Below are 25,896 nucleotides of genomic sequence, written 5' to 3' on the forward strand. Positions count from 1 at the left end.
AATTTATGTAACGCCATAGAAAATACACAATTGTTACAATAGATGTAAAAAAAATATATTTTACATATAGATATATAATTTTCAAAGATATACATCACTGTCATATGCTCAGTCAAACTTCATATGCAACCCTAAATTGCACAGTTCAGACATTCTGAAATGTCTTCTTTTGTTAAAACAAAATACAGTATTTTCCAGTTAGCTGTAAGATTTGAGAAAGCAGCCCACATTTTGAAGTGTTTTGCACTCGTTCTTCAAATAAGGCAAATACCTAAAACACGATACTAACATTTAATGAAATCATGACTCTAGTCTCTGTCACAGTGTAAAGTGTACGGTTTGATGATCCTGGATCTGTTTAAAGCCTGGTAAGACCTCGGTCATCCTAGTGATCTGAAAAACAATCCCACAGCTGCCTGTCACCTGACTGGATAATTAATTTATCCCATGAGGTCTGGAAGAACAGGTTATTAGTGAAGTCAGGTGATATCTGTTAGAAATCCTACTGAGACATGCAGCACTTGAGGACCCAGTTCAGCAGCCCGTGATATTTAAAAGTCATTAAAAGCACAGAGCAGGATTCCCTGTTGCTGATAGTAACTAAGCAGCACCGGGTCTCTGAGCATGTTAAGCTCATGGAGACGATCAGCCGACTGAGAGAAGTCATCTGGTCCTTCACCACACCCACCCTGCATAGGAAAACTCGGGTATCCAGGATGTACCATCAACTCTGCTGTGATTGGCCGATACGATCCGGGTGCACAAAGGCCGTCAGCCTGATCGGCTATAGATGTCCGTGCCTCCAGAGCAAAGTTCAGGACTCGTCTGAGGTTGGAGAAGGACATGTTTTGGCCCATCGTGCTGAGGCCCAAGTATACATCTGGCCATCTGCAGAAATACAAAATCATGATTAAGAGACTGACAAAGGTGACGGTCTATATTAAAATTATTCCAGTCCGGCTACATAAAATTCTTTGCTGATAAACATCTGGATGTGTGACTGGATAACGTACCTGAATGACAACAGTTATATTTTAATGCTTAACCATTAAGGATTAGTTTACGGCTCTTTAACAGTTATTCCGTGAAATCGCTGATTGCCGACGAGGCGGGTCGTGCCGAGTCGGCTATAAGCCATGTACAACAAGATTGAGTGGAATAACTGTTTTATTCTATCCACATTCACTGGATTCTGAGAAACAGAGCATTTTTATTTTTTGCAAATTCTATAAATAAAAACTTTATACAAAACGTCCAATAAAATTATTTCCGCTTAGAATGTAAACAAACCGGTGAAATGACAGGAGCAATTTGTGAAAAATGCAATGATGATAATAATTCTTGAATAATTAAAAAAAGGCACATTCTTAGCATCGAATACTTTTATTCCGTATTTTGTTGCTTTTTTGCCTTTTTTGAGGTTTTGTTTTCGAGTAGAGTTTTTATGTTGTCCCCAGATGGTTCATCAATGCACTCCGCCATTTTGTTTTTCTCTGCTCATGGTATATGAGCTGATATCCTAGTAGCAGAGTAGCCAATCAGAGCGTGCGACTGCTCATATCCAGTGAATGTAGATAGAATAAAAATAAATAACAACTGATATGGTTATGTTTTGTTTTGTACTGGCACTTCAAGTTGGCACTTTTGACTAGTGGCACACACTCTGAATACACTGAGTGCAGAATTATTAGGCAAGTTGTATTTTTGAGGATTAGTTTTATTATTGAACAACAACTATGTTCTCAATCAACCAAAAAGTCTCATAAATATCAAAGCTGAATATGTATGGAAGTTAGAGTGGGGCGTTTTTAGTTTTGGCCATTTTAGGAGAATATGTATGTGTTCAGGTAACTTTCACTGTGCAGAATTATTCAGCAACTTAATAAAAACCAAATATGTAGCCATTTCACTTATTTATTTTCACCAGGTACACTGATATGACAACTCCATATTTGCAAATAAACATATCAGACATTCAAACACAAAACAAAAACAAATCAGTGACCAATATAGCCACCCTTCTTCATGAGGACGCTCAAAAGCCTTCCATCCATAGATTCTGTCAATTTCTTTATCTGTTCACGACCAACATTGTGTGCAGCAGCAACCACGGCCTCCCAGACGCTGTTCAGAGAGGTGTACTGTTTTCCCTCTTTGTAGACCTCACGTTTTATAATGGACCACAGGTTCTCTATGGGGTTTAGGTCAGGTGAACAAGGGGGCCATGTCATTATTTTTTCACCTTTCAGGCCTTTACTGGCTAGCCACGCAGTGGAGTATTTGGACGCATGAGATGGAGCATTATCCTGCATGAAAATCATGTTCTTCTTGAAAGATGCTGACTTTTTCCTATACCACTGCTTGAAGGTTTCTTCCAGAAACTGGCAGTAGGTCTGGGAGTTGAGTTTGAGTCCATCCTCAACTCGAAAAGGTCCAACAAGCTCATCTTTGATGATACCAGCCCATAGCAGTACTCCACCTCCACCTTGCTGGCGTCTGAGTCAGAGTGGAGCTCTGTGCCCATTACTGATCCAGCCACAGGCCCATTCATCTGGCCCATCAAGAGTCACTCTCGTCTCATCAGACCACAGCACCTTAGAAAAATCAGTCTTAAGATATTTCTTGGCCCAGTCTTGACGTTTTATCTTGTGTGCCTTACTCAGTGGTGGTCGTTTTTCAGCCTTCCTTACCTTGGCCATGTCCCTCAGTATTGCACACCTTGTACTCTTTGACACTCCAGGAATGTTACAACTCTGGAATATGGCAGAACTGGATGCTAATGGCTGCTTGTTAGCTTCACGCTTGATTTTCCGCAGATCATGTGCAGTTATTTTGCGCCTTTTTTTTCCACACGCTTCTTTCGACCCTGTTGACTATTTGCAATGAAACGCTTGATTGTTCGGTGATCACGTTTCAACATCTTCGCAATTTCAAGAGTGCTGCATCCGTCTGCAAGACATCCCACAATTTTAGACTTTTCAAAGTCTGTCAGATCTCTCTTCTGACCCATTTTGCCAGAGGAAAAGAGGTTGCCTAATAATTATGCACACCTGATATAGGGTGTTGATGTCATTAGACCACACCCCCTCTTATTACACAGATGCACAGCACCTGATATACTTAATTGGTAGTAGGCTTTCAAGCCTAAACAGCTTGGAGTGGGACAACATGCATTAAAAGGATGTTGTGGTCAAAATACTCACTTGCCTAATAATTCTGCACTCAGTGTAGATGACACACGACTGACATGAGGAGAACAGCTGAATACTTCTTTCTGTTTGTCTTTAAAGGTCCCCTTGCATCGTTTTTTCATTAATTGTGCGGTGGTCTCTAGTATGAATGAATGCTGTGAGCCGGTTTTGGTCAAAAAAATGCTGTGGTTCTTCTGTTTCAGGCTGTTCTAGTTTAGTGGAGGAGTGGGTGGCGGGAGAACGACAGGATTTCAGCTCTTACTCATTAATATTCATGACATGTAAACGTGTTACCTCTGATTGCCTAACAGCAATCAGTAAACGTGTTACCTCTGATTGGCTAACAGCACTCCAGTGGGTCAGAACAAGCGGATGTGGGTGTCTTTGTAAAAACTGTTTTGATTGGCTGTTATGGTCTCGACGTCGATGTTTTGACCAATAACAATGTAGATAACACGAATTTTACATCACATTCAACGAGATTTAAACGAGACTAAAGATGGCGACTTACAAATAATGTGTAAACACCGTTGGAGTTAATAAAGTTTGAACAGCATGAAGGAACATACCCCAACCCCCCGAAATTAATAAAAAACATTCTCAACGGATTTGGCATAATATAAAAAGGTCGTTTTTTACTCAGAAAAAGCGGAAATCCGCCGAAAAGCGGAAAACTCTCATCCCTGCCTAGCTTGTGACCATGTCATGCATGCTAATGTGGAGAATATGAACATGCTATTTTGTAACAAAAACCTTCGAACAAAAAGTTCATGTTTTACTTACAGCTTGTGAGCTGGTGGTCGACAGATCCAGGTATTAAAAACAACCTCGAAGCAAAACCACTACTGAAGGCACCGAAGTTTGAAAAGTCACTGTGGTTGAAATGATCAGAACACAGTACTAACGCTGCATTATACTTCGCTGGTGGTGTTCCAAAGATAAATTCCAACCATTTCTTCTTCACCTCTTCCATCTTGCAACGTTGCTCCGCTTAGGTTTCGTTTCTGTCGGCGGCTCCAGCCTGACTTTGGACGCTCGTAACTCGGGCAGGGGAGGTCCCAGCCTCCCCAAACTTGGCAGCCAGCGACCTCTGCCCTCTCCCCAACGAACCAGCGCTGCCAGGGTGGGCTAGCCCCACACTTTGGGACGTAATTCGCCCCGAGGCGAGCCGCAGCGCTCCGCTTAGGTTTCGTTTCTGTCGGCGTCTCCAGCCCGACTTTGAACACTCGTAACTCGCACAGGGGAGGTCCCAGCCTCCCCAAATATGCAACGTTGATGTGTTACTGCCACAAATAACACAGGCACGAACTTGTTCAGACATGTTTTCAACTTGCTGTTAGGTCCTCTTCGTTAGCTACTGACAAGACGGGCTCTGCTATCTCTCCTCGCGCTTAAATCCGAACTTTCTTCCCGTGGGCGGTCGCAAGCCAAGGTGGGCGAGGCCATGAATACTAATTTTCGAAATGACGTAAGTTCGTAGGGCTTTTTCAGATTCGCTCGTTTTTCCGACTATTTTCTTTCATAAGCTAATACAGGGAATGGGGGTAGAATTACATTTTCACATGCAGCATGCATATGCAACTCGGAGTGAACTATGGTATTTCAAAAAGAGCCAGTATTAAATGTTTTTGGTGGAAGGGCACCTTTAAACATTGTTTTTGTCATCAAATTTATTTAAAGAAGCCATGTCATCAGTTCACGATTGAGGTCATAGAGAAATCAGCGAAAACTCTCCCCTTTTTGAACTAACATCACTAACAGCCCTGTACCTAGTCTTTGGTCTGATGAGCTGCCTTCAGCTAAATGCGCATGATTTGAATAAATCACAACACAGGATGTGCTGTAAAAGTGGACTGTGATGGTTCATGTTTCGAAAACTGGAATCACTGGAGTCACTGAAGTATGGTTGGACCATGATCTGCCAGCCGACACAACCCTCTTGTCTACAGTACTGTATACAGTATTTCTGCCTTTTTTTAAGAGCATGAAGATTGTAGTTTTGAAATGTGTGTTCGTTTACTTGAATTTTGATTTCATCAATAAGCGAGTTTCTGGTAAAGAGGTTTATTCTTTTCTCAGTACAGCCAAATAAACATGTCAAGCCTTGTTTGTGGTCATACATACTCGTACACTACTACAGATGCACTAAAACAAGATTAGGTTGAAAATCACGAGTACTTCTTTAATTCTCCTGTAGTATCTATGTAATACGGTGGTGTAGTGGTTAGCACTGTTGCCTCACAACAAGAAGGTTCTGGGTTCGAGTCTAATGACCGATGGGGGCCTTGCTGTGTGGAGTTTGCATGTTCTCCCCGTGGGTTTCCTCCAGGTGCTCTGGTTTCCCCCACAGTCCAAAGACATGCGCTGTCCAGCCAGATCAGTCGGCTGGCGGGTTTTCAAAATAATAAATACGTGTTATACTGAGTGCATTTCCCACATTAATAAATCCAGAGTACTCTGTGTCTGCTGCATCTTTCAGTTCTTTTAAGCTTGCTTTATTTCTTAATTAACGTGTTATTCAATTACGTTTTCAGTTTTAGTAACCTTATATCTGTCATGGTCCTACTTGTGGGCTTCTCTCTTCAGGTAACATCTCCACTCAGCATTACCGGCCACGCCCGCACTCACTTCCTCTTATTATCTTTCAGTGACTGTCACTGGCTGTTACCGATCACCTGCTTCCCCCCGTGTGTATTTAAGCTGCAGTCCTCCCAAGCTTCTGTGTCAGATCGTCTGCAACTCTCAGCCTGATAACCTGCTCGGTGTTCCTACTACTCTGACTCCTGAAATTATCCTGTTCCGTCTGACTCTGTCTGCTCTCCAGCCCCGGTAACCTGATCTGCCTTCCGTTCTGTCGACTCTGCCTCTTGCCTGCCTCTCCTGTACCTTCGCCTGATCTCCAGCTCGCTTAGCCCTGCTGCTCACCTGCCTCTCCATCTGCCTGGTCCTGCTCTCTAACTCCTGCCTGCTGAGGTACTGCTTGCTGGGAGACTGTCTAAAACCCAAGTTCTATCAGCCTACAGTCACACCTCTCTGACTAAGCCTGATCCTGTCAGATCTCAGCTGCTAAGCAGGGTTGGGTCTGGTCAGTACTTGGATGGGAGACCTCAGATGTCACCACCAGCCATCCCTGCCTCTCAGTTCTCCTGCCACTGGACTTCACCCACACACATTCTTATTAATAAACACATCCCTGTTATTAATAAACTGTGGTTTGAGCGCATTTGATCTCCTCTCCTGTTTGGTCCCTGACAATATCGTGACTCGTATTGGCAACTAATTGCAATTAAATATTATACTTATCGGCCTAGGGGCGGCACGGTGGTGTAGTGGTTAGCGCTGTCGCCTCACAGCAAGAAGGTCTGGGTTCGAGCCCCGTGGCCGGCGAGGGCCTTTCTGCGCGGAGTTTGCATGTTCTCCCCATGTCTGCGTGGGTTTCCTCCGGGTGCTCCGGTTTCCCCCACAGTCCAAAGACATGCAGGTTAGGTTAACTGGTGACTCTAAATTGACCGTAGGTGTGAATGTGAGTGTGAATGGTTGTCTGTGTCTATGTGTCAACCCTGTGATGGCCTGGCGACTTGTCCAGGGTGTACCCCGCCTTTCGCCCGTAGTCAGCTGGGATAGGCTCCAGCTTGCCTGCGACCCTGTAGAACAGGATAAAGCAGCTAGAGATGATGAGATGAGACTTATCGGCCTATTCGGTTTTTAGCCATGTTGAATTTAGTTCATTTGGTCCACGGCAGGCATCGCTTATCCGCGCGATCTTCACAAGACTTGTGCGAAACTTCGAAGCGTCAAGTGTCAGCCAGGTGTCAGTGCCGCCATTTTGAAAACTGTTTTCCAAACGAAATATTGCACAACTAGATCGAACTCGACGCCAACGGCGTCGATGAGGATACCTCCGCCCGGTAGACTACACGCCTTATTAAATAGTGATTTGGGGATGGACATTTGACCTCACAGTAATCTTGACCGGGTGAAATTACTTGTATTAGCCTTGGAGATATTGTGTTCACAAGGTTTTCGGACAGACATTTGACCTCACAGTGACCTTGACCTTAGACCTTTTGATCTCAAAATCTAATCAGTTTATCTTTGTCCCCAAATGCACAAATGGTGAAAGTTTGGTGAAATTCCTTTCATTTGCCTTGGAGATATGGTGTTCACAAGGTTTTCGGACAGACATTTGACCTCACAGTGACCTTGACCTTAGACCTTTTGATCTCAAAATCTAATCAGTTCATGTTTGTCCCAAAGCACACAAATGGTGAAAGTTTGGTGAAATTCCTTTCATTAGCCTTTGAGATATCGCGTTCACAAGATTTCGGGACGGACGGACGCACGCACGGACAGACAGACAACCCGAAAACATAATGCCTCCTGCACCTTACGGTGGCGGAGGCATAAAAATGAGTTTAAATGACAATTACTGCCTACTTTTTTCAAACTTTCCTGATTGCTATCAAAACAAACAAAACTTCCGTCTTGATTACGCCAGCATTCGAAAGAGGGCGCACGCGTCTTTTGGCAACGTTGGCAGATGTTGGTCACTTTGATTTCCGCTGTACGTTTTACTTCCATTCTACGATGTCTCGCACAGGTCTCAGCGAATCTCGTTTACGGCCACTGCTTTGACATATGGACTGATATATTACAGAGCATATTTCAAACACTCATAACTTGCTATAGCAGCGACAAAATAGCCATCAAAAATGTGTTCCAATATTTAATAAAATGAGCAATAGAATTATGATTAAAAAATATATATACCTTCAGTTCTCCTTTAAATCAAGGCTGAATACTTTCATTCTTCTTTGCCGCTGCCTTTTTTAAATCAAATTCGAGGCTTTTGATTAATACCTTGCTCTGCAGTGTAACTTTTATTCTTGGATTTTATCTGTCTTATTCTTTTTTAGCTTATTTTCTATTCTATTACTATTTTAATTGTACTTGAATGTCCGTTTATAATGTGTTTCTTCCTCCATCCGTTCTCCCCAACACCCTTTTTTTTTTCAACGCAACTGCAATGCCTAATGGTATATATTGCTTGGTTAGTGACCATCGGTTGTACACTACTTTTCACGATGCATTGTGGGATACTATGAGTCCACTATATAGGGTGTAATAAGTCTCACTATACATTCGGACGGCATTACAAAATGGCGAACTCACTACGTAGTCCACTATACAGTGAGTAGTGAGTGATTTCGGACACAGCAATGGAGTTAGGTTAACTGGCTAGTCCAGTGGTTTTCAAAGTGGGGGCCATGGCCCCCTGGGGGGCTGCCAGGGGGCGCTAGGGGGGCCTCAGAAAGATGGAGGGATGATAACAAAAAAATTGCGAAAAAAATATATACTTTTTAAAAATAATTATTATTAAATATATTGTAATTAGTTTTTTAATCATTATTATAAAATATAATTATTAATAATAATACATCATATCGAAACGTTGTTTGCCATGCTCATCTCTCCGATTGCCTGTGACGTTGCGGTTTGTGCCATTTGTCAAGCTGCTTTGCTCCTCAAGCTAGCGTATTGCTAGCGCAAAATGGACAGGTTTTTGAAGAAGAGACCGAAGGAACAAACCAACAGCCCTGCTGTGGAGGACACTGCTGCGAAAAAAACTAAGAAGTCCTGGCCAACTAAAATCCGAAAATATGAGGCAGCATACATTAAGTATGGCTTTACAGCCATACAGAAAAATGGCCATGATTGCCCGAAATGCGTCCTCTGTCTGGAGACCCTGTCAAACGAGTGCTTAAAACCTTCGAAACTTCAGCGTCATTTGGTACAAAAACATCCGACAGATGCCAAAAAAACAGTAGATTTCTTCAGACGCAAAGAAGAGCATTTGGTCAGGCAATCTGCTGCATTCACCCAGCAAGCTACTGTCCCCGAGCGGGCCCTGAAGGCATCATTTTTAGCCTCGTACCACATTGCTCGTGCTAAAAAACCTCACTTAATTGGAGAAGATTTGATTTTACCAGCCACCAAAGACATTGTCCGAGAATTGCTTGGTGAGGATGCTGCCAAAAAAAATCGATGCTGTCCCACTCTCTGATCACACCGTGAGCCGACGGATTGGTGACATGGCTCAAGATGTATCTGCTCAGCTGTTGGAGCAGGTGAGAGCCAGCGAATACTTCGCACTTCAGCTGGATGAGAGCACATATTTATCCAATGAGGCCCAACTGCTTGTGTACATCAGATTTATTTCACAGGAAAGATTTGTGGAGGAAATACTATTTTGTAAAGCACTTGAAAGAAGAACTACTGGGAAAGACATTTTTCAAGTTTTGGACGATTACATCGAGTCTAACGGATTGGACTGGACCCGTTGTGTGAGGGTGTGTTCGGACGGAGCCGCGGCAATGACCGGGAAGATCAGTGGAGTGACCACTCTCATTAAGCAGAAGGCCCCGCATGTAGTGGCCACACACTGCATGCTCCATCGTGAGGCACTGGTCGCAAAAAGGATGGATAACGAGTTGAATCAGGTACTACAGGAGGTTATACAGTTTATTGTTCAGTGCGAAAATATTTGTGTTGAAAACATGTTAGTTAATAATATTCTTGTGCTAAACAAATGTAACAATTATTGACTACTGAATAAAAGTAAGAGAAAACATTCTAAAAGTTGATGTTTCTTTACATATTTTGTAGCATTGTCTGTGGGTTTGCAAAGGGGGTCCCCGGCCAGAAGCTAATGCTGTTTGGGAGGCCTTGGCATGGAAAAGTTTGGGAACCCCTGGGCTAGTCTAAGTTGCCCATAGGTGTGAATGTGTGTGTGGTGTGTGAATGGTTGTTTCCCAAGCCCAGAAATGGGAGGGTTGCGGGCAGAAAGGGCATTCGACATAAAACTATGCTCCAATTAATATGACATGTGGATCAATATGGTCCACATGGCAGCAACCCCACACATGTACAGTGGTGCTTGAAAGTTTGTGAACCCTTTAGAATTTTCTATATTTCTGCATAAATATGACCTAAAACATCATCAGATTTTCACACAAGTCCTAAAAGTAGATAAAGAGAACCCAGTTAAACAAATGAGACAAAAATATTAGACTTGGTCATTTATTTATTGAGTAAAATGTTCCAATATTACATATCTGTGAGTGGCAAAAGTATGTGAACCTTTGCTTTCAGTATCTGGTGTGACCCCCTTGTGCAGCAATAACTGCTACTAAACCTTTCCGGTAACTGTTGATCAGTCCTGCACACCGGCTTGGAGGAATGCAGCAAAACAGAGGCCCAAACCATGATACTACCACCTCCATGTTTCACAGATGGGATAAGGTTCTTGTGCTGGAATTAAGTGTTTTCCTTTCTCCAAACATAACGCTTCTCATTTGAACCAAAAAGTTCTATTTTGGTCTCATCCGTCCACAAAACATTTTTCCAATAGCCTTCTGGCTTGTCCACGTGCTCTTTAGCAAACTGCAGACGAGCAGCAATGTTCTTTTTGGAGAGCAGTGGCTTTCTGCTTGCAACCCTGCCATGCGCACCATTGTTGTTCAGTGTTCTCCTGATGGTGGACTCATGAACATTAACATTAGCCAATGTGAGAGAGGCCTTCAGTTGCTTAGAAATTACCCTGGGGTCCTTTGTGACCTCGCCGACTATTACATGCCTTGCTCTTGGAGCGATCTTTGTTGGACGACCACTCCTGGGGAGGGTAACAATGGTCTTGAATTTCCTCCATTTGTACACAGTCTGTCTGACTGTGGATTGGTGGAGTCCAAACTCTTTAGAGATGGTTTTATAACCTTTCCCAGCCTGATGAGCATCAACAACGCTTTTTCTGAAGTCTTCAGAAATCTCCTTTGTTCGTGCCATGATATACTTCCACAAACATGGGTTGTAAAGATCAGACTTTGATAGATCCCTGTTCTTTAAATAAAACAGGGTGCCCACTCACACCTGATTGTCATCCCATTGATTGAAAACACCTGACTCTAATTTCACCTTCAAATTAACTGCTAATCCTAGAGGTTCACATACTTTTGCCACTCACAGATATGTAATATAGGATCATCTCATCTCATTATCTCTAGCCGCTTTATCCTGTTCTACAGGGTTGCAGGCAAGCTGGAGCCTATCTCAGCTGACTACGGGCGAAAGGCGGGGTACACCCTGGACAAGTCGCCAGGTCATCACAGGGCTGACACATAGACAACCATTCACACTCACATTCACACCTACAGTCAATTTAGAGTCACCAGTTAACCTAACCTGCATGTCTTTGGACTGTGGGGGAAACCGGAGCACCCGGAGGAAACCCACGCGGACACGGGGAGAACATGCAAACTCCACACAGAAAGGTCCTCGCCGGCCACGGGGCTCAAACCCGGACCTTCTTGCTGTGAGGCGACAGTGCTACTGGGTTCTCTTTATCTACTTTTAGGACTTGTGTGAAAATCTGACGATGTTTTAGGTCATATTTATGCAGAAAAATAGAAAATTCTAAAGGGTTCACAAACTTTCAAGCACCACTGTAAGTGGGACAAGCTGGAAGGAGTGAGTGAGTATTTACGCAATATGGCAGGTAATTTTAAATGTTTTCTAGCATTGTTGCTATTATGGCTGATATATTAAATACTTTTCATTTAACGACTTAATTTCTGAATAGGTATATTTTTAAGCTAACTGAAACCAAAACCAACTTCTATTACCCAGCTCCTTTCGCAAAACCATATGGCAGATGAAATGCAGTTCTTACTGATAGGGTGTGTTTTCCTCCTTCTGAACTCCTACGTCTGTAGGAAAGATACGTTTACACAAACAGAATTGTTCACATACTCCCTTGTGTATCTTATGTACACTATGTCTGGAGGATTAAAAACTATGTTCCCCATAGGGCAGGTTTGTAAACATCCCTAGCTGGAAACTTTGCGTGATGACCTGAAATGAAATTAAAAACGCAAGCTATACTGCTATGTTGAGTGCAGTCTTATCGTAAAAATTTACACTAGCATACGAGGTTGGATGAATCTCTGAATCTTTCCACCCCTACAGTTCACACATTATTCATGGAATTGTAGCTTCCCATAAATACACACAGCACTCATGCATAGTGCTAGTACACTGACTGTTTTACTTAATTACAAGTACTGTACATTTCTTAGCTTTTGACTAACGCCTTCTTTCAGCCTCACGCACCTGATACCATGTCGATGGAAGACTTCCATAGACTGGAGCGCGTCTTTCTCAACGTGTAGGTAGAATTCTCTCAGGTTTGGAGGTAGAAAATGACAGGAGTGCAGTCCGGGCTCCACTGGGACCCGTGTGTAAGGGATGCCAAAATCGGAGAGAACCCGCGCAAACACTTCTCGCACCTCTGCAAACGCACACACCGAACCCGCTGAGTTACAGGACATGTCAAACTGTACGCGACAGGTGATATTCAGACGAACCATGAGCCGTTGTTGTTACCTGGCAGCACGTGCACATGCTGATGGCCATCCATGTGATTGGGCAGGTGACCAGTGAGCTCACAAAAATGCTTCACCTGGGCCCTAAGCTCCACCTCCACCTGTCACTCAGAGAAAAGGCAATCATGAAATTAAAAAAACAAACAAACAAACAAAAAACACAATGTTCAGGTGCAGGACGTTTATTAGCATTTATAAAGGTAGACAACAAATTTGGACTTTGGAAAATCTGCGTCCTCATATGGACTTTGATATTGTAAATAAGTATGTCTAATTATCTCAGAAATATGGTTCCTTTGTCCACTGTTCAAAGCCTGAGATGGAAATTGCCATTAAAGAAGTTCCTAGGCAATGGCAGTTGAACAATATTGATTTATCGCATGTATTTAAGTTCAGCACCTATCTAAATCCTGCTTCATAATGTTTTCTTTTGGCGTAACGCTCAGTACCAACTCAATTTGAGCTGAACAGGAAACAAAGGCAAATTTGCCCATGTGCTCTATGCCAAAGATCATATGTTTGCTCTTCAGAAGGAGATCATTGTTTACCAAGTGGATCATACGTATTCGTCCTTTGTACTATACAGTGTTCGGTGCTGCACAGCCTGTCAGCCGCTGCTGATTAATTTCCTATTACAGCAACATCTGACCGAAGTTTCAGCCATGTTTTTTTGTTTCTTAAGTAATAACTTACACAATATGCTAAAAAAGCTGAAGTAAGCAAATCCATTGTCAAAATGGTTCATCTTAATACTCCTGTAAAGAAGTAATAGCATACACAACTTGCTAGTACCTTTACTCTATAATATGTCTGTTTTTAAGACAGTAAACGACAGTGTTTCCTAGATTTATGGCTGTCTGTGAATGCGTCGACCTCCTATACATACATCCGTCATGCTCATTTTTCCACTCCGCAGAACTTCACGGAAGCCCATCTTGCCATGAAAGAAGCCATCTTTGTTCAGGAGTGTGGATCTCCTCAGCTCCTGACACACTGGAGCACCTTCAGATAAGTTGGCATGGAGTCCAATGGGGATGCAGTGTCTACAGGGGGAGGAAAAAAGGACAAACAGGAAAACACACCATGCTAAAAAATATTTCAGTGTTTTCAACCTAACCTCTGTCAACCATATCTGTGGCATTGGATATGTCATTACCATAGTGAAGACGTTTCCCTGCACTGAGAAAAGACAACAAAACTCACTTTTAATGAGTAGGTACTTATTAGTGAGGTAACATTCTAAGAGTTGAATTATTTAAAAACAAGCGTGTGCTGATGACATCACCGGCGACTCTGATGCCCTCGCAGCAGCACATTTTTGAGCAGGCATTAGCAATTGTCCTGCACACAATACGGCTCTCCGGCTCACATCACAACTGCTGATTATACAAACTGACAGAGCAGGTTCAGTTGACTAGTGTGTAAAGCGTGACTGAGTTGTGCTTGCGCAAGCTGGTTTACAATGACCAATCACTGATCAATATCAGTATCACTTTATTTGCCAAATGTACAAGTACACAGCAATTTAACTTGGCAGATCAGTGCAAAAGTATAAGCCTATAATGTTTTTATATATAAACATACTAGATATATCATTGTTCCCAACAATTGATCACCACTGTTCATCCCACCCACACTGTCAGAAATAGGGGTACAGTTGCAGTAGGAGTCCATTTCTGTCCCCCAAGGTACAAAAAGTGAGTCAAAGAGTCCCATACCGCGTATATACATTTTTGGGTACGTACGTTGGGGGAGTGCCTGTTAGAGAGCACACTCTGTCTAGGCCGTCGGCATGGTGAGGTAGGGTGGCCAGTTCCTTTCCTCGCCACCTTTTGACTTCCCCAGTGTTTTTCCACCAGGTCCCCATTCACTGCTGGGTGGACAGGGAGCGAGCCCCAGATCCCCATCGAGCTGAGGCTTGAACCGGGGACCGTTCGCTTAGCGGTCAAGCGCTCTAATCACTTGGCCACCTGTGCTCCCCCCCAGGTACAATCTACACTAATTTACCGCTTAGGGCTCCTTATTGGAGCTCAAGGACCTCAAGGTCCAATAAAAAAGGTACTTTTTTTTTTTTTTTGACTGTGAGTTGGCCTAGTGGTTAGCATGTCTGCTTCTCGATCAGGAGATTGCGAGTTCTACTCACGGTCGGGTCATACCAAAAACCATCGATGCGAGTGGGGAGTCAAACTCTTGTGGTTACCAGAGGACTAGCCCCACACTGTAACCCTAGCTATGCACACTGTAAAAAAAAAAGTTACGCCAACTTAAAAATTCAACACAACTTACTGCACAGGATTTTTGAGTTTATGTGACAACTAAGATTTTTAAGTTTTGAAGAAAGTTGTGCCAACTTATACTTTTGGTCTCAGATAACTTAGCCTAGCCCTGTGCTGACCTGGCGACTTGTCCAGGGTGTACCCCGCCTTTCGCCCGTAGTCAGCTGGGATAGGCTCCGGCTTGCCTGCGACCCTGCAGGACAGGATAAAGCGGCTAGAGATAATGAGATGAGATGAGATAACGTAGCCTTTATATTCACACAAACTTCATTTTTTCAGTTTTACATGATAAGAATTCAACTTTAAGGCCTTTCTTCCAAGTAAAAACTTCAAAATTTGAGTTCAGTTTTCTTTTTATCCCACAATAAAACAAATAACAATCCAGTTCAAATAGCATGTTTATTTTAACATGATGGTAGCAAATGACGTGCAGTTTGCAATTTGTCAACCTTCTGAATATGTATGTGTTTTAATAGATTCACTCTTTATGTTCATTGTATGCATATTATATGCCATTTGTAGCATTTTAATTGGCTTGTACTGAATTGTTTGCACATTTCGTTTGTCAAATTAGCTTCAGGCTTAAAATAAGTGAATGTGTGACTTAACAAAAAAGCACTGCCAGTACAGTTTTATAGCAGTTTTGCTACCATCATGTTAAAATAAACATGCTATTTGAACTGGATTGTTATTTGTTTTATTGTGGGATAAAAAGAAAATTGAACTCAAATTTTGAAGTTTTTACTTGGATGAAAGATTAGTGGCCTTAAAGTTGAATTCTTATCATGTAAAACTGAAAAAAATTAAGTTTGTGTGAATATGAAGGCTAAATTATCTGAGACCAAAAGTATAAGTTGGCACAACTTTCTTCAAAACTTAAAAATCTTAGTTGTCACATAAACTCAAAAATCCTGTGCAGTAAGTTGCGTTGAATTTTTAAGTTGGCGTAACTTTTTTTTTTTTACAGTGTAATGGCCGAGGGCTACAGCAATGGAGATTGGCACCGCCCTATGCGCCACATGGCGTGGGAAGGACTTTGATTGATTTGATGTACCTTTCTTAGAGCCAAAAAGGTACATATATGTTTCCAATCAGTATATAGAGAGTGCAAATACACTACCGTTCAAAAGTTTGGGGTCACTTTGAAATGTCCTTATTTTTGAAAGAAAAGCACTGTTCTTTTCAATGAAGATCACTTTAAACTAATCAGAAATCCACTCTATACATTGCTAATGTGGTAAATGACTATTCTAGCTGCAAATATCTGGTTTTTGGTGCAATATCTCCATAGGTGTATAGAGGCCCATTTCCATCAACTCTCACTCCAGTGTTCTAATGGTACAATGTGTTTGCTCATTGCCTCAGAAGGCTAATGGATGATTAGAAAACCCTTGTACAATCATGTTAGCACAGCTGAAAACAGTTGAGCTCTTTAGAGAAGCTATAAAACTGACCTTCCTTTGAGCAGATTGAGTTTCTGGAGCATCACATTTGTGGGGTCGATTAAATGCTCAAAATGGCCAGAAAAATGTCTCGACTATATTTTCTATTCATTTTACAACTTATGGTGGTAAATAAAAGTGTGACTTTTCATGGAAAACACAAAATTGTCTGGGTGACCCCAAACTTTTGAACGGTAGTGTAAGTACCTTCGAGGGTACTGCCCAGTGACAAGCCATTGTAAGGTACAATAATGTACTTAATTTTCTAAGAGTGTACACACTTCTTTGTTCTTCCTTGTAAACTCTCTTCTTGGTGATATCTACAAACAAAGAAAATGTGAGTCATTTCCTGACTATACGCTAATGCCAGTAGACTACGTCATATTTTTGTCTTTCACAATGGTGATGGTCACCACACCAGATTAGGTAATCATAGTGTCATAAACTCTTGCTGTGTCTTGGTCTGTACACTGGCAACACTACAAGTTTGACTCCGACCAATCGTCGTTCATGTCTTCGCGTGTCATCAGGGAGGAAGGTCAAGAAATTGTCAATCACGGCTATCAAGCAAAACTTCATAGGAGTTGTCAAAATAGGTGAGAAAATCCAAAAAAATTCAGACATGCTAGACTTTTCGTCAGGGTGTCGTGAGACATCCCAGATGCCACATCACTGTTTCCTTGATTATGTCACTATGCAAACAAGGTCTGTTTTTCATTCCTGACGTTCATATTCTGGGCTGACGTTGGAAATTTGTTGCCACAGCAAAGTTCTTGGCAAAAGCCAGCTGAATTGGTGTCATCTGATTTGTCTGGATTCTTGATAGAAATGACAGCATTTTGTAAATGACTTCTTTCTATAATGAATAATTTATATTATTCTATCCACATTCACTGGATATGAGCAATCATGTGCTCTGACTGGCTACTCTACTACTAGGATATCAGCTTATATACCATGAGTAGAGAAAAATAAAATGGCGGCGTGTGTTGCTGAGCCAACCGAAGACGAAATAAAAACTCTACTCGTGAACAAAACCCCAAAACAATCCAAAAAAAGCAACAAAATATGAAATAAAAGTATCTGATGGTAAGAACTTATCTTTTTTTATTTTTCAGGAATTATTATTATCACATTTTTCACAACTTGCTGCTGTCATTTCACCGGTTTGTTTACATTCTAAGCGGAAATGATTTTGTCAGACATTTTGTATAAAGTTTTATTTCCTTATTTACTTTATCTACTTATTTATTTATAAAAATTAAAATGCTCTGTTTCTCAAAATCCAGTGAATGTGGATCGAATAAAACAGTTATTCCACTCAATCTCGTCGTACATGGCTTATAAATGACTTGCAACCACGTGATCAAAATGTGCTACATCATGAGCGTCCGCCATGATGGTGGATATACAAAGCAACTAGGATGGCAGCCGCTGAAAGCGTGCCTGTAAACAATGCTGAATTTTCTCAGTATTACCACGATTTGAACGGTCGAGCGAAGATTCGATACAAAAAGAAAATAGATGTGTGGTTTTGACCCATATTATTTTAAAAAGTCAGACTTTTCTGCAGATAAGACGCTTCTACCGACCATCGAGTACCCAGATATCGTGTTTTATCTGGTTTGGCTGCCGAGCAATCAAGTCCGACCTTGGAGGAAACATAGCCCATTTGCTGAGTGGGTGCCCGGTCTGGATTGTTTCTACCATATAATTTTGCTGGCGCTCCTAGAAGCGAAACGGTAATACACGTGTTAAAATTATAACAACGACCGACTGAACCACGACAAAAGAACGCTCATTTTATAGCAAAGTTCTAGCAACACGAAATAAAATTCTTCCACGATATTACTGAGAAAGCTTTTGAATCTCACCTGAGATAAAATGATCACTGCAAACACGAGCTGTTTTGGTTTTAGCCTCTGTTAGATCAGCCCTGCCGATGTTGTTCAGCCGTGCTCGTCTCCTCACCGTACTAAGCCTCAGAGTTTCCTCGCCCTCTTTCCGAATCACGGACGGAATTCTAAAAAATCGGAACGTGTCACAGTCACAAACACTGTTGTGACCACGACCATATACAACACAAAGATATAGCAGAGCTAAAAGAACACTTAAAGCAGTGGGGAAAAAAAAAGAGAGTTGCGCACGCATGACTATGTTTTGTATGGAATGTCGCTTGACCCTGCATTTGTATAGCCACCAACATGGCCGACATCCGGGTTTCTATTTCGCTTTGACGTCACTTGCAAGTCAAGGATAGCAGACTTGGCACGTATCAGCTCATATACGACTCGATTTTGTGGAATATCCATCCATTATCTGTAGCCGCTTTATCCTGTTCTACAGGGTCGCAGGCAAGCTGGAGCCTATCCCAGCTGACTATGTGCGAGAGTCGGGGTACACCCTGGACAAGTCACCAGGTTATTGCAGGGCTGATACAGAGACAAACAACCATTCACGTTCACACCTACGGTCAATTTAGAGCCACCAATTAACCTGACCTGCATGTCTTTGGACTGTGGGGGAAACCGGAGCACCCGGAGGAAACCCACGCGGACACGGGGAGAACATGCAAACTCCACACAGAAAGGCCCTCGCCGGCCACGGGGCTCGAACCCGGGCCTTCTTGCTGTGAGGCGACAGCGCTAACCACTACACCACCATGTTGCCCTTGGTAAATAATATATTTATTTTTGTTCTTTACCAAATTCTAACAGAAAACGAGAGCGCCCGAAAGGGAAAACCGAGCCAAAGCGAGACGCCATTTTGAATCCTCATTCACGGCTGTAATGCAAATGGCTTCCTCTTCGGTATACAAGTGCACTTCCATGGCAGGAAAAAAACTACATTTTCCTGCCTATGTAGTCCCCTATTTATACAAAATTGGACTCATTCAGGATTCAGAATCAGAATTACCTCAGCCATGTTTTTGCTCGGTGTTAGCAAGAGTTACAGGTTTTTAACTTTCTCCTGAAATGTTTTATTTCGTCTTCCTCAGGGTAGTAAAACTCGCTTTTGCTGTGAAGACTGTCGTTATCGCTATCCATGCTGTAAAATTAATGCTATTCTCCTGAGAAATGTGGAAATAAATGTTGACAAAAATTGCTACAATGTTTGCTGTTGTTGTGAACGAGCGAGTCGCCAGAGGTCCTTATCCGGGGTCCGTAACTGGGGTCCGTATCGTAGGATATGGACCTGCTCGCCAGCCAATCAGAGCGCGGGATTTGATGGAAACCGGACCGTGAAAAAAAATATATACTGTATATATAATTTCAAAATTATTGGTTCTTTAATCTGTCAAACAACAATCAAAGGGTCGAGAGATTATTCATATGTTATTTATATGAATAACAAGTGTACAGAGTGTGTATGGTGTACTTTTTTATTAACTGTCCAGCATCTTGGACCAGTGTGACACTCATTTCTTGTAGTCTGTTATTATCTCTCAGTGATTTGCCCTCAGCAAAAATAAATAAATAAATAAATGAATGAATAAATAAAGTGATATTCAAGACATTATATATATTTATGTAAATATAATGTAAATATAAATATATGGCGGCACGGTGGTGTAGTGGTTAGCGCTGTCGCCTCACAGCAAGAAGGTCCGGGTTCGAGCCCCGTGGCCGGCGAGGGCCTTTCTGTGTGGAGTTTGCATGTTCTCCCCGTGTCCGCGTGGGTTTCCTCCGGGTGCTCCGGTTTCCCCCACAGTCCAAAGACATACAGGTTAGGTTAACTGGTGACTCTAAATTGACCGTAGGTGTGAATGTGAGTGTGAATGGTTGTGTGTCTATGTGTCAGCCCTGTGATGACCTGGCGACTTGTCCAGGGTGTACCCCGCCTTTCACCCGTAGTCAGCTGGGATAGGCTCCAGCTTGCCTGCGACCCTGTAGAACAGGATAAAGCGGCTAGAAATAATGAGATGAGATATAAATATATAAATAGTTTATTTCAAAATTATGTTTTCAAAAAAAATTTTTTTATTTCAGGGGACTTCTGTTTCATAATTTAGCATTTATGTATTTCAGGCGACATTTATTTCCGAATGCCACAGTGATTTTCCAGCTCTGTTCATTTCTATCTGTTATATTCAGATGAATGGGCCGTGGTTATCTCACAGATTCAGACCACGTTTTTAGCTTTCTCCTAAAATGTTTTCTTTTATTTCGTCTTCCCCAGGGTAGTAAAACTTGCTTTCGCTGTGAAGACTGTCGTTATCGCTATCCGTGATGTAAAATTAACGCTATTCACCTGACAAATGCGCAAATAAATGTTGACAAAAATTGCTACGATGTTTGTTGTTGTTGTGAACGAGCGAGTCGCCAGAGGTCTGTATCCGGGGTCCGTAACCGGGGTCCGTATCGTAGGATATAGACCTGCTCGCCAGCCAATCAAAGCGCGGGATTTGATGGAAACTGGACTGCGAAAAAAAAAAAAAAAAAATATATATATATATATATATATATATATATATATATATATATATATATATACACAGTACACTGTATATACTTTATATTTTTTCCCCTCCACATCTGGGAGGGTGGGTGGCACGGTGGGGTAGTGGTTAGCGCTGTCGCCTCACAGGAAGAAGGTCCGGGTTCGAGCCCCGTGGCTGGCGAGGGCCTTTCTGTGTGGAGTTTGCATGTTCTCCCCGTGTCCGTGTGGGTTTCCTCCGGGTGCTCCGGTTTCCCCCACAGTCCAAAGACATGCAGGTTAGGTTAACTGGTGACTCTAAATTGACCGTAGGTGTGAATGTGAGTGTGAATGGTTGTGTGTCTATGGGTCGGCCCTGTGATGACCTGGCGACTTGTCCAGGGTGTACCCAGCCTTTCGCCCGTAGTCAGCTGGGATAGGCTCCAGCTTGCCTGCGACCCTGTAGAACAGGATGGATGGATGGATGGATGGATGGATGATGTCACTTGAAGATCTGGATCCATTGAAGACATGGATTCCTCCATAGCCAATCATTTCCATGAGGTAGTCTATTTAAAGGAATAATTTAATGACTCTTACCTCTTGGCTAGCTGGGCCGCATGTTCTGCAGAAGCTCCAGTGACCAGCACAGACGCGTTGGAGATGCCACCAGCCAGGAAAGCCTCAGCGATGCCCCGGTTCCTCCGAGAGCAGTACCCAAAATCATCCCCGGTCACCACCAGCTTGACTCTGGGCTGAGGCATGTTCAATAATCCAGGGCTCTGATGGCATGTAAACTAAGTAAACGCCTGTGTTTTTTTTTTTTTTTTCCAACCATTAACTTTTATCTCTAGGTGACTAATTCCCTTTAAGCGGATACAAAGGTCAAATCAGCTTCCTCAAAAAACCGCTTCATGACTATGACCATGAACATCAAGTATACATGTAGCCAATTTAGCAACACTGTGTCAGGCTCCGTTTTCAAGTCTCTGAATGCTGACACGGATACATTTAGTAGCCTATCCTGTAAACTCCGACTTCCTGAATAATTAATTTCTGAGCTGTCAGTCAAACGTGTTCAGGTAGAAGCCATCTTCCACTGAATGAACTGTCCTTCCTGGAAATAAGTACAGAACCTGTACAGTCAAGAACTCATTAACACGCCTGGTACATTGAACGCACCCTTGTCTTGTGTAACCTACATTTTGTTACAAAGGCACATGATTGCTCTGAATCTATTAATAGTCCTTTATTCCAAGAACCATTCTGCTTGATGCTCAATCCAAAGACTCGTATGGTATTTATTAAATGCGCATAGCTGAATAAATAACACGTTTACTCACCCATTTTACTACAAGGTCTGTGCCATTTATACTGCTTCTCTGATGACGACCTTCCTACAGTATCTTCTCTTACTCCAACTGAACTAACAGTTATAAAATATTTGGGTTTGATCCTAAATCTATCTCTATTTGCTCCCTTAGTTAGTGCATTACGAAGGCTTGAGAAGACATCAGGCTTACATCATGCCTTAAGTAGTGCACTAATATAGACAGGACAGATGTATTTGGAATTTAGCCTTAGACTTCAATGAGCTGCTTTCTTTTCCGGGGTTTGACTCCCTCTAGTGGACATGTATGATAATCATTAATGAGGGTTGTTTTTTTTTTTTTAAAGATAAGCTCATCTCATCTCATCTCATCTCATCTCATTATCTGTAGCCACTTTATCCTGTTCTACAGGGTCACGGGCAAGCTGGAGCCTATCCCAGCTGACTACGGGCGAAAGGCGGGGTACACCCTGGACAAGTCGCCAGGTCATCACAGGGCTGACACATAGACATAGACAACCATTCACACTCACATTCACACCTACGGTCAATTTAGAGTCACCAGTTAACCTAACCTGCATGTCTTTGGACTGTGGGGGAAACCGGAGCACCCGGAGGAAACCCACACGGACACGGGGAGAACATGCAAACTCCACACAGAAAGGCCCTCGCCGGCCACGGGGCTCGAACCCGGACCTTCTTGCTGTGAGGCGACAGCGCTAACCACTACACCACCGTGCCGCCCGCAGCAAAATATCTCATCTCATTATCTCTAGCCGCTTTATCCTGTTCTACAGGGTCGCAGGCAAGCTGGAGCCTATCCCAGCTGACTACGGGCGAAAGGCGGGGTGCACCCTGGACAAGTCGCCAGGTCATCACAGGGCTGACACATAGACACAGACAACCATTCACACTCACATTCACACCTACGGTCAATTTAGAGTCGCCAGTTAACCTAACCTGCATGTCTTTGGACTGTGGAGGAAACCGGAGCACCCGGAGGAAACCCATGCGGACATGGGGAGAACATGCAAACTCCACACAGAAAGGCCCTCGCCGGCCACAGGGCTCGAACCCGGACCTTCTTGCTGTGAGGCGACAGCGCTAACCACTACACCACCGTGCCGCCCGCAGCAAAATATATAAAGAGAAAAAGATAAGGAGTAGTGCAAAAAGTAGAAAGCACAACTTTATTCATCACACACTTGTGAAATTCCTCTCTGCATTTAACCCATCTGAAGCAGTGAACACACACATGCAAGCAATGAGCACACACGCATACCCAGAGCAACCATGGGCAGCCATGCTAACAGCGCCCAGGGAGCAGTTGGGAGTTAGTTGGGCACCTCGGCCCAAGGCCGTCCCATATTAACTTAACCGCATGTCTTTGAACGCCCGGATGGGGATGGGTTCCCTTTTGAGTCTGGTTCCTTTTGAGGTTTCTTCCTTGTGTCGTCTGGGGGAGTTTTTCCTTGCCACCGTCGTGCTCATTGGGGATAGATTAGGGATAAAATTAGCTCATATTTTAAGTCGTTCAAATTCTGTAAAGCTGCTTTGCGACAATGTTTATTGTTAAAAGTGCTATACAAATAAACTTGACTTGAACTGTGGGGAAAACGGAGCACCCGGACGAAACCCACGCAGACAACATGCAAACTCCACACAGAAAGGCCCCCGCTGGCTACTGGGCTCAAACCCAGAACCTTTTTGCTGTGAGGCAACCATGCTAACCACCGTGCTGCCCAAGTACTAAGTATACAAAAAAAGGATATAAATATATATATAAAAGAAATAAACTACAAATTTAGAGATTAAAAAATGAACAAATTTGCATAAATTAACAGGTTTGCAGATATATAGTTAACATAAGTGTATTACAAAGGTGGTATTGCACGTGTAAGTATTGCACAGGTAGCATTACCAGTATTACCCAGGTAGTATTGCACAAGTAAGTAGGTATATTGCACAAGGGCTATTTTAACCATGTGTAGCTAGCAGTTCGCTGTAAAATACTGATGCACACTGACTATCATCCATCCATCCATTATCTGTAGCCGCTTTATCCTGTCGTACATGGTCACAGGCAAGCTGGAGCCTATCCCAGCTGACTACGGGCGAATGGCAGGGTACACCCTGGACAAGTCGCCAGGTCATCGCAGGGCTGACACATAGACACAGACAACCATTCACACTCACATTCACACCTACGGTCAATTTAGAGCCACCAGTTAACCGAACCTGCATGTCTTTGGACTGTGGGGGAAACCGGAGCACCCGGAGGAAACCCACGCGGACACGGGGAGAACATGCAAACTCCACACAGAAAGGCCCTCGCCGGCCACGGGGCTCGAACCCGGACCTTCTTGCTGTGAGGTGACAGTGCTAACCACTACGCCACCGTCCGCCCCACTGACTATCATAAATATCTATATCATAAATACTGACTATCACAATAAATTTATTTATTTATCTACCATTAATTACATCTATTTAAACATTTCCATTCTCCCCATCATGTAGACAATCTACTGCTCGGTGGTGATGCAATGAAAAAATAATTCATTTCACTTATATGATTAACCATATAGTCAGTCAATCATAGCAAAATTCTCAGCTTTACAACTTTATCAAGACACATTCAGATAATTGCACTGTTTTGCAAGGCTTATATGATTTTTTCCCCTTTTTTCTGGTATACTATGTGTCATTTTTGTGTTTTATGTGAAAAATGTGTAAGTATCTGACCTTTGCAAACACTTTCCTTAAAGTGTCCTGGCATTTTTAGCCATCTAGGGTTATTTCAGGTTGTCAGTGCCCTCAGTCTATTTTTATTAAAACTTGTTATGAAAAATATCTATTCAAAAAATGTAAATAGCACTAATAAGGGTCATAAAGGTTGTTGTTGTTGTTGTTGTTGTTGTTACATAAAACTTGCACAGGGCAGGATTTTACCTTTTCTTCTCTTTTTTATATACTATTGTTCATTATTTATATTTATTAATATTATAATGATTGGAGTATAATATTATGTAATTATATATCACATACTGTAATTTATAAAGCACACTGAACTGCCTTGGGTATGAAACACAGGACTGTGCAAAATTCTTCGGCGCCCTATTTTTTTATTTTAACTTCATTCTTTTTAATTCTATATTAGTTCTACAAAAATAATAGATTTCCAAACATTAGCTTTCCAGCACAAAATTAAATGTTACGGAAAAGTGTTTGCATGTCAGTAAAGGAAGCGGTATATATGTTACATAAGAGACACATTTCACTTTTCAGATTAAAAAAGAAAACATAATGAAGGCTGCTGGGTTTTGGTGCAAAATTATGAAGCAAGTGTGACAGTCAAAGTGTCCAGAAGAACTGTGGCTGGTTCTGCAAGTAAAACTTACAGCTCATTTCCTTATAAAACTGCACCTGTTGTACCTGAGACTCTTTTTTTTTTTTAATGGAAGGTCATCACACTCAACACTGACTTTGTTTCATTTATTATTGTTTACTGCTCTTGAGCATTTCTTTGCATGTGCCGAAGACATTTACACAGTACTGCCTGTTATAACATGTATATTAATATATTATAATATATCCACCCTGCCTTGTTTGTAAAAGTCCAGACACGTTCAAGTGAACCCTCAGCTCCACACATTCAGCCCTGTAGTTTTTGCTCTCATGTAATTTTTGGGGGGATTTTACCTTCATGCTTTAGTGTGTGAGCTATGAGAGCTTCTGTTTCCATAATCTTGCTTTATTTAGGTAACTGAAATCATAATATTTAATTAGATTTATAAATATTCC

At 42.3% G+C, this 25,896-nt stretch overlaps 1 protein-coding gene across 2 annotated transcripts; it reads right to left on the minus strand.

Annotated features, from left to right (window-relative positions):
- On the minus strand, positions 1-22,343 carry ydjc (YdjC chitooligosaccharide deacetylase homolog). Of its 2 annotated transcripts, none has more exons than XM_060907418.1 (6): positions 22,106-22,343; positions 21,363-21,544; positions 13,515-13,671; positions 12,630-12,729; positions 12,357-12,534; positions 1-888 (listed from the first exon to the last, which is right to left on the minus strand). In XM_060907418.1, the coding sequence occupies exons 2-6, from the start codon at positions 21,524-21,526 to the stop codon at positions 552-554; spliced, it is 936 nt and encodes a 311-aa protein (XP_060763401.1). In that variant the 5' UTR covers positions 21,527-21,544; positions 22,106-22,343; the 3' UTR covers positions 1-551. The 2 variants fall into 2 exon arrangements, with proteins under 2 accessions (XP_060763401.1, XP_060763402.1); XM_060907419.1 differs by lacking the exon at positions 1-888 and adding an exon at positions 11,551-11,953.
- Between the last annotated feature and the right edge of the window lie 3,553 nt (positions 22,344-25,896).

The sequence above is a fragment of the Neoarius graeffei genome, chromosome 24 (genome assembly GCF_027579695.1).
Source record: "Neoarius graeffei isolate fNeoGra1 chromosome 24, fNeoGra1.pri, whole genome shotgun sequence".
NCBI classification, from domain to species: domain Eukaryota; kingdom Metazoa; phylum Chordata; class Actinopteri; order Siluriformes; family Ariidae; genus Neoarius; species Neoarius graeffei.